Genomic DNA, 18,562 nt, shown 5'->3' with positions numbered 1-18,562 from the left:
TAATCATGAACATTTTTTCATTTTTATTATTATTACTTTATATTTTTGGATATTTTCTAATTGATTTATATACTTTTTTTTACTTGTGAGTTGATATATACTTACACAGAAGCTCTATATTTAGGTTCATTGTTTACTTGTTTATATTACTGTGGTGATGGATATATGTTTATCTCACATAACCCCTGTTTCCTTCCATTATTCCCTGGTATACTACTGTATAAATTGGCATTAGGTGGAACTAATAATGCATGATTTGTTGTTCACTTTACCCAGCTGCTCCACAATTCAGTTACACTTCCGGGTATTTGGACCGCAAACCGGAAGTCATTTGACTCCATGCTTCCGCTATTTGGAATGCATATTAGCATCCATGCAGCCTGGATCTGGCTTTGCAGCTCATTGTAAGGTTCTCGGTCTCTGAGGTAGCGTTTTAGTTTAAGGGCTAGTGGGCCATAGGTAGGATATAGTGCTAAGTGTTGTGCCTTAGTTACTTGTTGGTAATTGGAAGTGGTATATCAAGGGGATTTTGGCTGGAGTTCAGGCAGGGTTTGACTGTGTCCTCTACACTGGTGGTGTCCTGAAGAAGACCACGCTTTAGCGGTTGAAACGTCGACTCACAATGCACCTGATAACTGTGATGTGACTGAATAAAATGTGACCTGTTTGTTATAATCTCTGCAAAGCCCTGTTGAGTGAATCCTACTTTTTTGTGCTATAAATATATATATATATATACATATATATATATATATCCATTAAACAATCCACTATATTTGACTTAATAGTATTACCAGAAATTATGTGAAATAAATCGTAAACTTTTTTTTTTTAACATGATGTGATAGTGCTGAAAGTAAAATAAACAGTTGGACAATAGTCAACATCCAGTTTGTGGGATAGTTTGTTGTATTGTGCAGATAGTTTCATAAAGTCAACTTTTTAAGGATATAAAAATAGTTTATTGTGTATAAAATATTTGTTGTATTTGCTTTATTTAAAATATTTCTCCAACTCTCACTTTTTGTAATGGAATTTTGAACCTAAGTAAGAAGTCCATGTAAAATATATTTGCCTTTTTCTCAACAGGTGATTATATTGTCATGACTGTGTATTTTGATTTAAGCAGAAGAATGGGATACTTCACTATTCAAACATACATCCCTTGCATATTAACAGTTGTATTATCTTGGGTATCGTTTTGGATTAAAAAAGATTCCACACCAGCAAGAACTGCACTAGGTAAGACCTTTGCCAAAGATGTATTTTGTGTTTTTAATTGATTATCAAAATAGATATGTAAAATACTGATTCAAAAATACAATACAGGTAGTGTCAAGATATTTTCAGGGCTGGCACTACCAATAAGAGAATCTACGGTGCCAGTAAGAACAGTGGATGGTGGGTCAGTGGTTTTAATGCAGCAGTACCCCTACAGTCTGAGCTTATGCCCACTGTGAATATATTTGCCTTAATTTCTAATCTAATATCAGTCTTTGAACCCCACTGTCCCACTTCAAAATCTATGCATATTTCCTTATAACTATTAGGAAGCATAATACATGAGAATTTTACCAGCACTGCCAGCCTTTCTGTGGGCTCAAGAATTAAAAAGTGTCTACAACTTCATATGCTGGGGTACCCCCACGGGCAGCTACAGTAAACGTAAACAAGATGAGTCTGCTTAGCAAGAAAACAAGTGATGGGTGACTTCTGCACTAATAATAAATAATTGTTTTAAACCCCATATAATAGTATTGGTTTATATTTATTTGCACGTCATAAATGGGAGAGCAGTCTTCTAAAAACCAAAGTTTTGAATATACCAAGAAAGGCACACTTTTATTAAAATATAACGTTCATTGTATCACATATTATTGGATCAATTCCATCATGATAGTGCCCATGCAGTGCTGAAACCAAGAAAAGGGCCCAAACCAACGGGGCTAACCAGACTCACCAAGAAAGAGAAAAAGGGGTTGTTGTTTACAAGGTGCACTTTTATTAAAATATAACTCTCATTGTATCACATTAAAATATTGAGACCAGCAAAATATGTTAAAAATAAGAAATAGATACTAAAGATTCATATCTAATAGCACAAGAAAAATAGTGATTAAAAAATGGTGTCAGACTGTGTACTTCTATAATAATAATAATAATAATAATATATATGATACAATAAAAGTTATATTTCAATAAAAGTGCAAAGTTTCTTTGTTAGTGAGTCTAATTAGCCCCGGGTGGTTTGGCTCCTTTTCCTGGTTTCATCACTGCATGATCAGCTGACTCTTGTTCCTTACAAATGTGGAGGGGCTAGGTTCTACATAACTTGAATCACCAATGACACTCCAGAGCACCCCATTTAAACCCCTCAATTGTACCAACTCATTGCCAGTACAACTAGTTTCCTGTTCCTGGCTCCAGTGTCAGCAGCTCTACTTTCTGCTTATGGTGTGTTCCTGAGCTCTTTGGTTTCAGCCTCCTATTTACTGACGTGCAGGTTTTTAGAAGGGGATTTTTGCCTATAGCAACCAATTATATTCTACTTTACATTTATCTAGTACCTTTTAGAAGATAGAAGCTAAAATCTGGTTGCTATGGGCAACATCTTTACTTCTAAAAACCCGCACTTTAGTAAATATACCCCTGAGAGTGATGTCATTCTGCATCCTGCAATCAGCACTTTCATCACCAGTATGCATTATCATTCATAGCCTGCAGAGTGCTCATCCACCTGTGTGCATAGCCATTCACTACCTGCAGAGTGCAATCCATTACCTGCATACATCTCTATTCAAAGCCTATGGAGACCACATCTATCATTTGTGCACACCATCACTCATCACCTGCAGAGTGTGCATCCAGAGTGTGTATTACCATTCTTCAGATTCTTAGGCTCCAGCAACTGCCACTTTCATTGCAGAGCACCTTACCAGTTACACTCAGCTTTTTTGTAGTACTATGACTTCCACTTTGTTCAGTTCAGTCCCTCTAGTCCAGCTCGGTATGTGGCTACTGAATGAGGAGAAGCATCATTTGACCACCTAGCTTTGTTCACTCCATCTCCAGTCAGTCATGCCAACAGGGCACAATCCCTAGCCCAAAAAAGACTCAGATCCTGACAAATATCCCCAGGACCCTTGTACCACTTTCACCTTATTTACTACACTACTACTACTTTTTGAAAGTGTCTGTTTTTTTATGATTACCATTAAATGTTTGTCACAACTAAAATTAAAAAGTTTCTTTATGCCACTTGTGGTAATATAGGGCTAACCTATTCAACCATATATTACTTTGTGCTCTTTGTTTCTTTTAACCAATATTGTTCTTATTAATAAGCTTCAAAATCATGCCATATAGCCATCTAATATAATATATATTAATCCAGCAAACATCTTTAACTCAGTTTCATGCATAAATGTACAAATGAATGCAATAATGCAAGCCAACACTTCCTGAACTGCATAGGTTATACTGGATCACACCATACTAATCTTAACTGGACAAAATGTCCTAAGAAGTCCTTATTTAAATAATTGTGGTCTCATTCTATATTCCCTACTTTTGTTTGGGGATAAATCCAGGAAAACACCTATTCTTAACAGTCTTATGAATACAGATACATCAGATATTCAGCTCTAGAGAAACACATTATATGAGAGAAGAATGTGACAAAGCACATACACACTATGATGGCACACTATGACAGAGGTTGGTGACAAGGCCACAAGTAACAGATACTCAATTCTGCTGAAAGCTTAAATATACATAACCATTGTGAGTGTGTGTTCTTCTACTGTATATTAAAATGTATTTATATAAAACAAGCACTGTACCATTGTAATAAAATGAAACTGGGTAGTATCAAACACTCAAAGAGTTAAGTCTTACTCACAAGCTTACAGTCTATAGAGAAATACGAGTTTGATACATGAGGTTAAGTGCTACATACTTTGATAAGCTTTTCTATAGAGATAAGTTTTCAGACTACAAGTAAAGGTTTGGAGGTTAAAAGAAAGTCTTGTTATTTGAGTAAGGATATCCCAGAATGGGTGCAGCCTGGAAAAATCAGAGTGGAGGGGAAATATTTAGAAATTAGTGAAGAGCTATACCTTGGTGTAGTTTGTTTATGCCTTGTATATTAGTAGAAGCATTTTATATGGGATTCGGTAAGACCACTAATGGTGAAGTATAAAAAAATATATTATTTAGTATTAAAATAATCAGACAGTACTGTATACAATATGATTGAAAATAATTTATATTTAGTACTGCTAAGCAAAAAAACTCAGTGAGAAGTCAGTTTTTTAACTGGATGGATTACAGCAAGTTGCAAACCTCAGTCCAGAGATTTGTGCTTGAAATGTTATTCAACATCACATCCAGAAGTGATGTCAGACCAATGATAAGAAGTCACATAAAGCGTATTTTGTATACACTGTACATCAGATAATTGGCTTATATAGGGTACATTTACTAAACTGAGCCTTTTATATTCTGACTGTTTTGCTGTAGTTTACTGGTGTGATTTAATCTTGCTGAATTACTAAACTCAAACCCACCACAAAATTGCTGAGAAAGCACACATTAGAATACAATTGAACATCAAAACACCATATTTAATTAGCACTATGTGCCATAAATTCACTTTTCCCCCCAAAATAAATGTGGCGCTTGTGACAGGAGAGAGAGCTCAAAAAAACATACTGTACTTTGAGCTATGTGGTAGTCAAAAGGAAAGAAATGACAATACACTTACAAGTCCTGAGTCTAAGTCAGACAAGACCTTTGGTATATCCATGCATCTACATAAGTTATCCATGCATCTTTTTTAATTTTTAATTCTTTTTTAATCTTAGGTAAATTACTGTATAATAAAATTAACACTAAAGATACCAATAAATGATTTGTAAATATATTACCATATTGTTAAGCAATAATTATTAGATTCAAAAAGTTAATTAAAAGCATTAATTTATTTAACAGAACATTATTCACAGATAATGTGTTGCTAGCTTTCAATAAACTACTGAAATAGTAATTTCAGGTTTCTAGCTTTCTGTCAATTAGAATTTTATGCAATACTTAAACCAGTCCAATTTAAATGTTCAGATTCAAAATATCAGTTAGAAACTGACAAAATATTGCAGATCTTTTATTATAGCAAGCATATGATTACCTTACTTTTTTGTCTTAAAAATCTATTAGCCACTGAAATTAGGTCATACACCCTTACTTGAATATCTGTGGTCAAAGTGACTGTTTCTTATACATGGCATTAAAAATATTTTTTTTCTAAATCTGAGAACATGAAAATATAATAAAGTATATTATTTTACCATTGAGAAAAGTGGCAAATAATAAGTGGAAGAAACCTATCATCATCAACTTGTTAAAAAAAAGTACTTTTTCTTACAGATATTAGTTTGTAAGTGAAGATGTAGAAAATCAATATTAGTTCTATTTGATTTACTATATAAGTAAATTTGAATAATTGTTATCAGAAAAACCATGAATTTCTATTGTAACACTGCCATACTGTTCAGTCTCATTAATAAATAATCAATATAAAGTTCATAAAAATATTTTATTGGAAGGTCTGAGTCTCCTATGAAATATCTGTGCAACTGGGAGTGATGTAATACACAGAGATGTCCCCATTACCTAAACACAATATATTACAAACAATCTAATATTGTGTATGAAAAAATCTTTATAGATTAAATTAGTTGATGTTATTAAAACAAATTACATATCTAATGTAACCAAAAATAAAAATCCTGCCATAAAAAGTTCTGAAAATGTAAGTACAATATTTCATTTACAGTGTTAAAGAAACCACATATCACTGTAATGATTACTCATTATAATGTGAAATATAAGATTTAAATGAATTAACATACTAAATAATAGTTATATAAAAAGAAAAAAAGTGTTAAATACATTAAGAGGCTTAAATTCCTTATTTTCACAAGATGTAGTGTCATAAACTAGCTCACTTTCACATTTGCCTGTTTGTTATAGTTATTAATTCATCTTTATTCAGGAATTGGAGAGCCTCTCTTGAGACAAGTAATATTAAAATGAGTAATCTGTAAACTTTTACTTGCTTTGAAGCATATACCTGGAGATACGGTATTTTTACATTATGCTCATTATTTAGCAATGCAGTTTCATTCCAGGAAGTCGCTGATTGTTTACTATATACTGTACATGATTTTATATGAATTCCCAAAGACCACAGTTTAAATTAAAGATATTAAAGGAAATGTTTATGTGACTATGCAGAAAAAAAGAAAACCCACAATATTTGTCCATGTCTAGTAGTCTACCAGCCCTACAGTAAAATGTACTAGGCCTTTTCCCTCTACTCCTGGGCAGTGAATACTGTAGTAATCCTTACATTCTAGGACAAAAGAGTCAAAACTTTGTAACCCAGTGATCACAGTACAGTATATTGAGAGTTAATTATAGTGTTATATAGTAAGTAAATCAAACACTGATACAAGGGGTGAAAAACAGTTTATAGAAATAAAATATTACCAGAGAATCCTCTTTTGCCATTTTTTTTGCAAATAAAAAGCTTCTTCCATTTTGTAATTCAATTTGCCATCTTCTTCAATAACATTATCTAGTATAGAGCATACAATGGAGACTATATAAAAAAAAAGTTTGTAATAAATACAGTATGTTCCTCTTGGTCTCATGTGAATAACATTCAGCGTCACCTATACAATTTTATAGTTTATGTTAAATTTTAGAAGATATTTATCTTCCCATAATGCAGGAACAACAGGCAAAATGTTAGTTGACCAGCAAACATATTTCTTTAATCTCCTGGTCATCAATAATCCTAAAGCTGTAACAGCATAATCACTGTGTTTTCAATCTGAAAAAAAATCTTACACATGGAAAAAAATCATATACCATCAGTATGCAAAGTGTAATTTACTAGTTATCAGATCACAGTTTATTTAAATTCAGCATACTGCACATAGAAAGTACTGGAGAGTTCTGTATTCATAAAGAAATTGCAATAACAATCCATTTTATTACAATGTCTCTTATATTACAGAGTAAACTTAATATAATTTAGCATTCTAACCAACTAGAAGATTACCAGGATAATGATTATGATGGTGGTTCATATATGGACCCATTACAACATTGCTATGGTTACCACACTTTAAGACTTAAGACCATGAAATTAAAGCACTGACATTATTTTGGAATATTCTAATGCATGTCATCATGATGTCATAAATAATATTGGAAACTGAATACAGTATGTATTACCATTCTAGACCATCAATATTTGGGTATTTCATTTTGTTCCACATGGATAATGTCTTGAAAAAAAGGTTGTCATTTGGTTCTCTCTGGAACATTTTTATTTAATAAAGTAGTTAAATAGGGGGGTTAGTGCATTTTCATTTCAACAACAGCTTATTTAACAACTTGTGTGCATTTACTTTGAACTGTTACAGATATTGTGGAACTTCATGTTCCACATAAGGGAATGAAAGTCATGGGTTTGCTGGTAGGTTTGTAGCTCAAAAAACATGCACACAAAGTGTATGAATTTTCAACCATGTACTGAATTGTTGGATCTGGATCATATTATGATAGGTGGACACCATGCTGCAGGTATCTCTGAATAGCAATGCCAGCCAAACCTATTAAGCCATGCTTTAATGGGCACCAAATCATGCTACCTAATGATGGTGCTGGTTAATGATTTGGGGGTTAAAACTGTTTTTTAAACAATATTTATTTGTTTTAGTTTTCATATAAAGAAATGGCAGGGCTCAAAATTCCAAAATGAAGACAGTAACCAATAAATATTAATTTCAAAGCAGAAATTTAGAGTGCTGTTTTTGCAATTACATATATTTTTTCACATTAATAACTATAAAAAGACAGATTTCCACACAAAACATTCCATAAATATATTCAACTAATCTTACAATAATTGAGGACTTAATTAGGCATACATGTTTTAAATATTAATACTTGAATCAAGCTTATTCATTAATTGTAATTTATTACTTAAATTGTATCAATAGTAAATTGTATTAAATTCCAATGCTCAATATAGTTCACATCGTTGTTAGTAGATAGTTATATTAATAGCAACAAACAATACACTATGATTTAGATTTGTAGAGCTCTTAGCAAGCAGTCACCATGCTTTATTGCACAGAAAAATGATCAATGGTATAAGTGTTTCCAAGATGATAAAAAGTCATTTCATAGGCTGATGATAGATTATTAGTAGTAGGGACATCTCCTAATAAGTATAATACTTGAACTTCTCTCCTGCTGGGCGTATCCAATTGGGCAGCTGGCGAGATGATCACTTCAAGTTAAATAGCATACCTTATCCAGCATTAAAATCAATTTTAAAGTCCCAAGCATCAATCACAATAATGACGAGAAAATGCAGTGTTGAAAAGTATTCAGATTCTCTTTGTGTTTCTCTGCCTCCACACATTTGTCAGTTTCCTCAGAAGGCATAAAACAGCTCACTGTAATTCTTTCTTTTAAAGTCTGACTAACAAAGAGATTGGACTCATCTGTTTGTAATCATTGGCCACACATCCCCAGAGACACTAGTTTGTGTTCCAAGCCTTGTTTTAGCCTCCAGTTAGTGGAACTGTCTGCACACCAGCCTCTCTTTCATTTCTGACTGTAAAATACAGTACATGTCTCCCTAACTCTGCTACACTTCCTAAACTTAACCCCCCCCCCCCGCGGCTAATGCTAAAGGTAACCAGAACTTACCTCATTTGGGCTAGTGTCCTTCAGCATTCTGGCATCGGGATTAAGATTGGTGTCAGTATTTTGATTCCTATCTTAAGTCCCTATCGGTATTGAGGCCATCTGCTTGGCACCCACCGGTCTCATAACTACATCCCCAAAAAATGTACCCTTATTTTGCATTGTTTAGGATCAAATGGAAAGGACTATATTTTTATCTTATTTCATAATGTGTTCAATTCAATAGTGGTGTTCATCCCCAAAAGCGCAGTGGTATGAAGACAAAATATCCGGTAGGCTTGATTTTACACAGATTTAACCAATCTGGTCATTTTCATTACTATTATTCTTTTACAGATAGACATTTCAATTACCCATTCTGACAAGATATAGTATATATTCATAGTGTATGAATTTAAGTTTATTTAAGAAATTTCTTTTGTGATTTATAAAACATGTGTAAAGTAATCTTATAAATTGCAACCACGAGTAATAATATAGATGATGAAGCCTGAGCAACAATTAATAATGTCTTCAATAATGTTTTCAATAGGGAATAGTTCCTCGATGACAACATACATAAATTCCTGGATTTCCATTCAGTATGTGTACAGGTTGCACAATTAAGTTTTCCACATCTATTTTACTATTCGCTTTCTTAAAATGACTAGGTGCCAACTTACATTTGAGATAATAAAATATAATACTTTATTTTTTGTTATTAAGAAAAGGACAAAATATATTATATTCTTCAAATAATGCAGAGTTTTTTAAAGTCACACAATTTAATTGTTTTTGATCATTAGTATCTAATATTTTCATTTTAAAATATATATTTATAAATGTTGCCCTTCCATAATAATAATGACAACAACAACAACAGTATAAAGCCAGGAGTTACATTGGGAAAATATTCCCTTGAATGGAATCACTATATAAATTAATATTTTTCAATATAATTACTATTTAAATAACCAATTAGCAAACATATTGAGGTATTGCGTTACATCCAGAATGCAATAATGTGCACAGACTGGTCTATCTTCTTCTTCTTTAGGGATGATGGGTGAATATTATATAAAAACATGAACACAATAATACAATTGCAATATTAACATCAGCTGGCTCTGAGTATCTTGAGAGTCCCACTCAATGTGTCCTTACATTTTTTAGATATTTTTGTGCCTATTACATATTGAGAAATATTTATTTCACAACTATTATCCATAATGTGACTAGCAGTATCCCTAGAATCATTGTGGTTTACAAATGATGAACAAATTAAATGGTATACAGTAAGTTCTTGAAGCAGTAACTAGATATGCTGTACCTGTTACAAACACTACATCAGAGAAAATTGGGCCTTTTAGATTACATAATTCAAAGTTCTGTACTGCACATTGGGTCCCAATAGTAAACAGATGTGATTGGTATCTGGCCCTGGGACAAAAATGTAATCTAGTCTGTTGTCAAAGCTTGTGGTGCTGGTTACTAGACTATTGTTCAGGTACTCAGGTAGCCCAGTGTTGATCGAATTTTGCTCTGTGAGCACCATCACCATCATTGAGTGTTGGATGTGCTAAGCAACAGTGCAGCAATTTTCTTACAGCATTTTCCACAACATTTTCTATGCCACAATCAAGGTGGAGATCAAATTCTATTTGTCCTTTATTTCCTCTTCTAATTGTTTTACTCTGATGCCCCACATCTGCATGCACAAGAGAAAAGTGATGGCACACAACAGGAGAAGCTGTGAAATACATAGTTATAACAATCCCATATACTCTGGTAATCTCACAGACATATGTATGTGATCTAGCCCAGCAGGGTGCCAAACGTGCGTCATACCTCACTTCTGGGTACACGTGGTGAGCACACGAATCCCAGCACTAGGCACTCAGAATCACAGGAATCAGGCTGGAGACCTGTCCGCTTCAGCACAACACTTCTGAACAGGTACATATTCTTTTTTCAACGTCCTCTCATCAGGACAGGCACCTTCTGACCTCCCTGCAATGTCTTTGAACAACAGGGTGGTGGGTGGCAGTGAATCCTGACAGCATAAGCATCTCTATACTTTACCTTCCATCTGCCCTACCAGCTACTCTCTCACCTCCCGTTTTCTGGACTAGTATCCACATGGGAAAGAAGCAGAAGTAACTGGATCATAGGTACGAGATATCCCTTCTCCACAGGAGTGCTTACCAACACTCAAACTACACTATATGTCTGTGAGATTACCAGAGTATATGGGATTGCTATAAATGTGTATTGTATCGACATTTATATGAAGTGATTATATCTAATTTAACTGGAGCACCAATACTAAAAAGCTAAATACAACTCATGGTTTTTGTACAAATTAATTTAATATCCATTAATAATTACATAACATGTAGAATATAAAGTTAAAAAAGCCTTCAATCAAAAGGACATAAATATAGACATGATATTTTTCAACAGTGACTGTGCAAAATCAACTCACATGGATGAATATCCAATTTAATATTGTTATTGGAGCAGTTGACTTGATGCAAATGTATCACTGGAAAAATTATCCAGCAAACCTACAAATGTCACTGATAGGTATTAGGGGTGAGCGGGTTCGGATTTCTGAAATCCGAACCCCCCCGAGCCCCCCCGATCCGAGTCCGATCCGAGTCAGGCTCGACTTTTCCCGCCTGACTCGGATCTGACATCGAGGCAAAACGTCATCATCCTGCCTTCCGAGTCTCGCGGGTTTTGGATCCTATATAAGGTACCCGCGTCGGCGCCATTTTCTCACTCGGCTGTGGACAGTGAAGAGGGAGGGTGGGAGTTAGTGCTGTGTAGTGTAGTGTAGTGTAGTGCTGCTGTTGTCCACTACTTCAAAGTCCATAGGGGCTGGCTGTGTTGTGCTGTGCTGCTGTTGTTAATAGGGGCTGTGTCCACTACTTCAAAGTCCATAGGGGCTGGCTGGACTGTGTTGTGCAGTCAGTTCCAAAGTCCTGTGCAGTGTCCCAGTCCTAAAGGGGTGCTGTAGTGTTGTCCAGGGGGTGCTCTGTCCATCAGGGGTGCTCCCCCCAAGTGCTAAAAAAATAATATATTTTCTGTGTTTGTGAATTGTGTGCGCAGTAGCCGCACGTGCATCAACAAAGTAGTGCCAAGCGTGCGCCTGTGTCATAAGTAAAGGGCCGGCTGGCTTGACCGTTAAGGGTGCTGTAACCCCCGAAAGTACACTCCAGTCCAAACCAAAAAAAAAATTATTTTCTGTGTTTGTGAATTGTGTGCGCAGTAGCCGCACGTGCATCAACAAAGTAGTGCCAAGCGTGCGCCTGTGTCATAAGTAAAGGGCCGGCTGGCTTGACCGTTAAGGGTGCTGTAACCCCCGAAAGTACACTCCAGTCCAAACCTAAAAAAAAATTATTTTCTGTGTTTGTGAATTGTGTGCGCAGTAGCCGCACGTGCATCAACAAAGTAGTGCCAAGCGTGCGCCTGTGTCATAAGTAAAGGGCCGGCTGGCTTGACCGTTAAAGGGTGCTGTAACCCCCGAAAGTACACTCCAGTCCAAACCAAAAAAAAATTATTTTCTGTGTTTGTTAATTGTGTGCGCAGTAGCCGCACGTGCATCAACAAAGTAGTGCCAAGCGTGCGCCTGTGTCATAAGTAAAGGGCCGGCTGGCTTGACCGTTAAGGGTGCTGTAACCCCCGAAAGTACACTCCAGTCCAAACCTAAAAAAAAATTATTTTCTGTGTTTGTGAATTGTGTGCGCAGTAGCCGCACGTGCATCAACAAAGTAGTGCCAAGAGTGCCCCTGTGTCATAAGTAAAGGGCCGGCTGGCTTGACCGTTAAGGGTGCTGTAACCCCCGAAAGTACACTCCAGTCCAAACCTAAAAAAAAATTATTTTCTGTGTTTGTGAATTGTGTGCGCAGTAGCCGCACGTGCATCAACAAAGTAGTGCCAAGCGTGCGCCTGTGTCATAAGTAAAGGGCCGGCTGGCTTGACCGTTAAGGGTGCTGTAACCCCCGAAAGTACACTCCAGTCCAAACCAAAAAAAAAATTATTTTCTGTGTTTGTGAATTGTGTGCGCAGTAGCCGCACGTGCATCAACAAAGTAGTGCCAAGCGTGCGCCTGTGTCATAAGTAAAGGGCCGTGTGGCTTGACCGTTAAAGGGTGCTGTAACCCCCGAAAGTACACTCCAGTCCAAACCAAAAAAAAATTATTTTCTGTGGTTGTGAATTGTGTGCGCAGTAGCCGCACGTGCATCAACAAAGTAGTGCCAAGCGTGCGCCTGTGTCATAAGTAAAGGGCCGGCTGGCTTGACCGTTAAGGGTGCTGTAACCCCCGAAAGTACACTCCAGTCCAAACCTAAAAAAAAAATATTTTCTGTGTTTGTGAATTGTGTGCGCAGTAGCCGCACGTGCATCAACAAAGTAGTGCCAAGAGTGCGCCTGTGTCATAAGTAAAGGGCCGGCTGGCTTGACCGTTAAAGGGTGCTGTAACCCCCGAAAGTACACTCCAGTCCAAACCAAAAAAAAATTATTTTCTGTGTTTGTGAATTGTGTGCGCAGTAGCCGCACGTGCATCAACAAAGTAGTGCCAAGCGTGCGCCTGTGTCATAAGTAAAGGGCCGGCTGGCTTGACCGTTAAAGGGTGCTGTAACCCCTGAAAGTACACTCCAGTCCAAACCAAAAAAAAATTATTTTCTGTGTTTGTGAATTGTGTGCGCAGTAGCCGCACGTGCATCAACAAAGTAGTGCCAAGCGTGCGCCTGTGTCATAAGTAAAGGGCCGGCTGGCTTGACCGTTAAGGGTGCTGTAACTCCCGAAAGTACACTCCAGTCCAAACCAAAAAAAAAATTATTTTCTGTGTTTGTGAATTGTGTGCGCAGTAGCCGCACGTGCATCAACAAAGTAGTGCCAAGCGTGCGCCTGTGTCATAAGTAAAGGGCCGGCTGGCTTGACCGTTAAGGGTGCTGTAACCCCCGAAAGTACACTCCAGTCCAAACCTAAAAAAAAATTATTTTCTGTGTTTGTGAATTGTGTGCGCAGTAGCCGCACGTGCATCAACAAAGTAGTGCCAAGCGTGCGCCTGTGTCATAAGTAAAGGGCCGGCTGGCTTGACCGTTAAGGGTGCTGTAACCCCCGAAAGTACACTCCAGTCCAAACCTAAAAAAAAATTATTTTCTGTGTTTGTGAATTGTGTGCGCAGTAGCCGCACGTGCATCAACAAAGTAGTGCCAAGCGTGCGCCTGTGTCATAAGTAAAGGGCCGGCTGGCTTGACCGTTAAAGGGTGCTGTAACCCCCGAAAGTACACTCCAGTCCAAACCAAAAAAAAATTATTTTCTGTGTTTGTGAATTGTGTGCGCAGTAGCCGCACGTGCATCAACAAAGTAGTGCCAAGCGTGCGCCTGTGTCATAAGTAAAGGGCCGGCTGGCTTGACCGTTAAAGGGTGCTGTAACCCCCAAAGTACACTCCAGTCCAAACCAAAAAAAAATTATTTTCTGTGTTTGTGAATTGTGTGCGCAGTAGCCGCACGTGCATCAACAAAGTAGTGCCAAGAGTGCGCCTGTGTCATAAGTAAAGGGCCGGCTGGCTTGACCGTTAAAGGGTGCTGTAACCCACAAAGTACACTCCAGTCCGAACCAAAAAAATTTTTATTTTCTGTGTTTAGCCGCACGTATATATCAAATCGATATAACATAAATGGAGGACCAAACTTTCTCCGATAAAAATAAAATAGAGAAAGATCAAGAACCACTTCCTCCTAGTGCTGAAGCTGCTGCCACTAGTCATGACATAGACGATAACATGCCATCAACGTCGTCTGCCAAGGCCGATGCCCAATGTCATAGTAGAGGGCACATACAATCCCAAATGGCAAAGTTCAGGAAAATGACCTTGAAAAAGACATTTAAATCAGCTGAAGAGAAACGTAAACTTGCCAATATGCCATTTACGACACGGAGTGGCAAGGAACGGCTAAGGTCGATCCCTAGTATGTTCATGACTAGTGGTTCAGCTTCACATGACGATGGAAGCACTCCTCCCACTAAAAAAATCAAAAGAGTTAAGCTGGCAAAAGCACAGCGAAGAACTGTGCTTTCTAAGAAGATACCACAAATCCCCAAAGAGAGTCCAAGTGTGGTGGTGGTTGCGATGCCTGACCTTCCCAGCACTGGACGGGAAGAGGTGGCTCTTTCCACCATTTGCACGCCCCCTGCAAGTGCTGAAAGGAGCACCCACAGTCCACTTGCTGATATGCAAATTGAAGATGTCACTGTTGAAGTACAACAGGATGAGGATACTGGTGTAGCTGGCGCTGAGGAGGAAGTTGGCGAGGAGGATTCTGATGGTGATGTGGTTTGTTTAAATCAGGCTCCGGGGGAGACAGTTGTTGTCCGTGGGATGAAAAAGCCCATCACGGTCATGCCTGGGCAGAAGACCAAACATTCCACCTCTTTGGTCTGGCAATATTTCTATCCAAATCCGGACAACAACTGTCTTGCCATATGTACCATATGTAAAGGTGAAATAAGTAGGGGTAGGGACGTCAACCACCTAGGAACATCCTCCCTTATACGGCACCTGCAGCGCGTTCATAAAAAGTTACTGTCAAGTTCAGAAACTTTGGCTCAGACCGTAAGCAGTCCAGGGACACCTAAATCCCGTTGTCCTGTTGTATCCAAGCGCCTGCAAACCACACCGTCAACTCCCTCCTCGTCAATTTCCTCCTTAGTCAGGATCGGAAGTAGTCCTGCAGGCCATATCACTGGCATGACTGACTCTCCTATCCGGGATTCCTCCGGAGGATCCTGCATTGCTACGCCTACTGCTGCCGCTGCTGCTGTTGCTGCTGCTGCTGGGAGTCGTTCATCATCCCAGAGAGGAAGTAGGAACACCACTACTTTTACTAAACAATTGACCCTCCAACAGTCCTTAGCGAGGAGGATGAAGTACGACAGCAGTCATCCTGAAGCAAAACGTATAACTGAGGCCTTGACTGCTATGTTGGTGTTAGACGTGCGTCCGGTATCCGCCATTAGTGCAGTGGGATTTAGACAATTGATGGAGGTAGTGTGTCCCCGGTTCCAAATCCCGTCTAGATTCCACTTCACTAGGCAGGCGATACCGAGACTGTACAGAAACGTCAGAAAAAGTGTCCTCAGTGTCCTGAAAAATGCCGTTGTACACAATGTCCACTTAACCACGGACATGTGGACAAGTGGAACAGGGCAGACTAAGGACTATATGACTGTGACAGCCCACTGGGTAGATGTATCACCTTACGCAGCAACAGCAGCAGCGTCACCAGTAGCAGCATCTCAGAAACGCCAGCTCGTTACAAGGCAGGCTACGCTGTGTATCACCGGTTTCAGTAAGAGGCACACCGCCGACAACCTCTTAGAGAAACTGAGGGAAATCATCGCCCAGTGGCTTACCCCACTTAGACTCTCCTGGGGATTTGTGATATCTGACAACGCCACCAATATTGTGCGGGCATTACATCTGGGCAAATTCCAGCACGTCCCATGTTTTGCTCACACAATAAACTTGGTGGTGCAGAATTTTCTGAAAAGCGACAGGGGCGTGCAGGAGACGCTTTGGGTGGCCCGAAAAATTTCTGGCCACTTTCGCCATTCAGCGACTGCGTGCCGAAGACTGGAGCGCCAGCAAACACTCTTGAACCTGCCCCGCCATCACCTGAAGCAAGAGGTTGTGACGCGGTGGAACTCAACCCTCTATATGCTTCAGAGGATGGAGGAGCAGCAAAAGGCCATACAAGCCTATACATCCACCTATGACATAGGCAAAGGAGGGGGTATGCACCTGACTCAAGCGCAGTGGAGAATGATTTCCGTGTTGTGCAAGGTTCTTCAGCCCTTCGAACTTGCCACACGTGAAGTCAGTTCAGACACTGCCAGCTTGAGTCAGGTCATTCCCCTCATCAGGCTTTTGCAGAAGCAGCTGGAGAAAGTGAAGGAGGAGCTAAGACGGAGCGATTCCGCTCGGCATGTGGGACTTGTGGATGAAGCCCTTCATTCGCTTTGCCAGGATTCCAGGGTGGTCAATCTGTTGAAATCAGACCACTACATTTTGGCCACCGTGCTCGATCCTAGGTTTAAAGCCTATGTGGTGTCTCTCTTTCCGGCCGACACAAGCCTGCAGAGGTGCAAAGACCTGCTGGTGAACACACTGTCAGCTGAAGCGGAACGTGACACGTCAACGGCTCCTTCTTCATTTTCTCCCGCAACTGGGGCTGCCAGGAAAAAACTTAGGTATCCTAAGCAACCCGCTGGCGGTGATGCAGGGCAGGCAGGACCAAGTTTGGACATCTGGTCCGGACTGAAGGACCTGGCAACAATTTCTGACATGTCTACTGTCACTGCATATGATACTGTCACCATTGACAGAATGGTGGAGGATTACATCGGTGACAGCATCCAAGTAGGCATGTCAGACAGTCCATACCTGTACTGGCAGGAAAAAGAGGCAATTTGGAGGCCCCTGTACAAACTGGCTCTATTTTACCTGAGTTGCCCCCCCTCCAGTGTGTACTCCGAAAGAGTGTTTAGTGCAGCCGGGAACCTTGTCAGCGAAAGGCGTAGGAGGTTGCTTCCACAGAATGTGGAGAAGATGATGTTCATCAAAATGAATTATCAGCTCTTCCAGGGAGACCAGCCTCCAGAAGGTACAGAGGGACCTGTGGTGGTGGATTCAAGTGGGGACGAGTTAATACTTTGTGAGGATGAGGATGTACACACTGAAGAGGGTGAGGAATCGGTGGATGAGGAGGATGAGGATGACATCTTGCCTCCGTAGAGCCAGTTTGTGCAGGGACACATTAATTGCCAGCTTGTTTTGTGGGGGCCCAAACGAACCAATCATTTCAGCCACAGTTGTGTGGCAGACCCTGGCGCTGAAATGATTGATTTGTTAAAGTGTGCATGTCCTGTTTATACAACATAAGGGTGGGTGGGAGGGCCCAAGGACAATTCCATCTTGCACCTCTTTTTTTCTTTGCATTATGTACAGTTTGGGGCCTAGTTTTTCTAACTGCCATCCTGCCTGCCACTGCAGTGTCACTCCTAGATGGGTCACGTGTTTGTGCCGCCCACTCGTGTCGCTTAGCATAGTCATCCAGCTACCTCGGTGCAACCTTTTGGACATAAAAACACTATTGTGAGGTGTGAGGTGTTCAGAATAGACTGGAAATGAGTGGAAATTAAGGTTATTGAGGTTAATAATAGCATAGGAGCAGAAAAACCTACAAATTCTGTGATTTTAGCTGTTTTTATGCTTTTTTTCAAAAAAATACAGATCCAAAACACGAAACCCAGAACCCAAAACACGGAAGGGTGGTTTTGGCAAAACCAATCCAGATCCAAAACACGAAGAAAGATCCAGATCCAAAACCAAAACACAAAACACGAAAAGTGGCCGGTGCACACCCCTAATAGGTATGCACTTGCATTGGCCCAGAATGTGCAAATGGGAGCTTGGGAAGGTGTATAGTGACTTGCTGCTGTGCTCCTGGTCGTGTAGGACAGAAGAAATTACCTGACTGCAGCTCCACTTCCAGCTATTCTCCCCATCCATACTGTCTTTAGCTAACCGCAAACTTACGTTCCCAGCACTCATCAGTGCTAAAGGGTACTCACATATGTCCAGCTTGCGGCTGGCTGCCATAAGATGCAATTAGGGCGGCTGCTCCGCCACATCTGTGTATTGTTTGTGAGCAAAATAAGATGCAGTAGCCAGCAAAGTTCTTTTTCACCTGCTCCAAAGCAGATGCACAATTTGACCACCGG

General features: G+C 39.4%; 1 protein-coding gene across 2 annotated transcripts in view; it reads left to right on the top strand.

The window, feature by feature from the left end:
- GABRG3 (gamma-aminobutyric acid type A receptor subunit gamma3) overlaps positions 1-18,562 on the top strand; it is a 696,464-nt gene that overhangs the window by 625,811 nt on the left and 52,091 nt on the right. For both annotated transcript variants that reach the window (XM_088454037.1, XM_088454036.1), the window contains one exon: positions 1,090-1,242. In XM_088454037.1, coding sequence (XP_088310163.1) covers positions 1,090-1,242 — 153 coding nt within the window. The remainder of the gene's footprint in view (positions 1-1,089; positions 1,243-18,562) is intronic.

This window comes from Taudactylus pleione, unplaced genomic scaffold, assembly GCF_031769625.1.
Source record: "Taudactylus pleione unplaced genomic scaffold, aTauple2 ptg000609l, whole genome shotgun sequence".
Classification (NCBI taxonomy): Eukaryota; Metazoa; Chordata; class Amphibia; order Anura; family Myobatrachidae; genus Taudactylus; species Taudactylus pleione.
The sequence above is the reverse complement of the archived record's forward strand: the minus strand, read 5'-3'. Positions and strand labels throughout refer to the sequence as shown.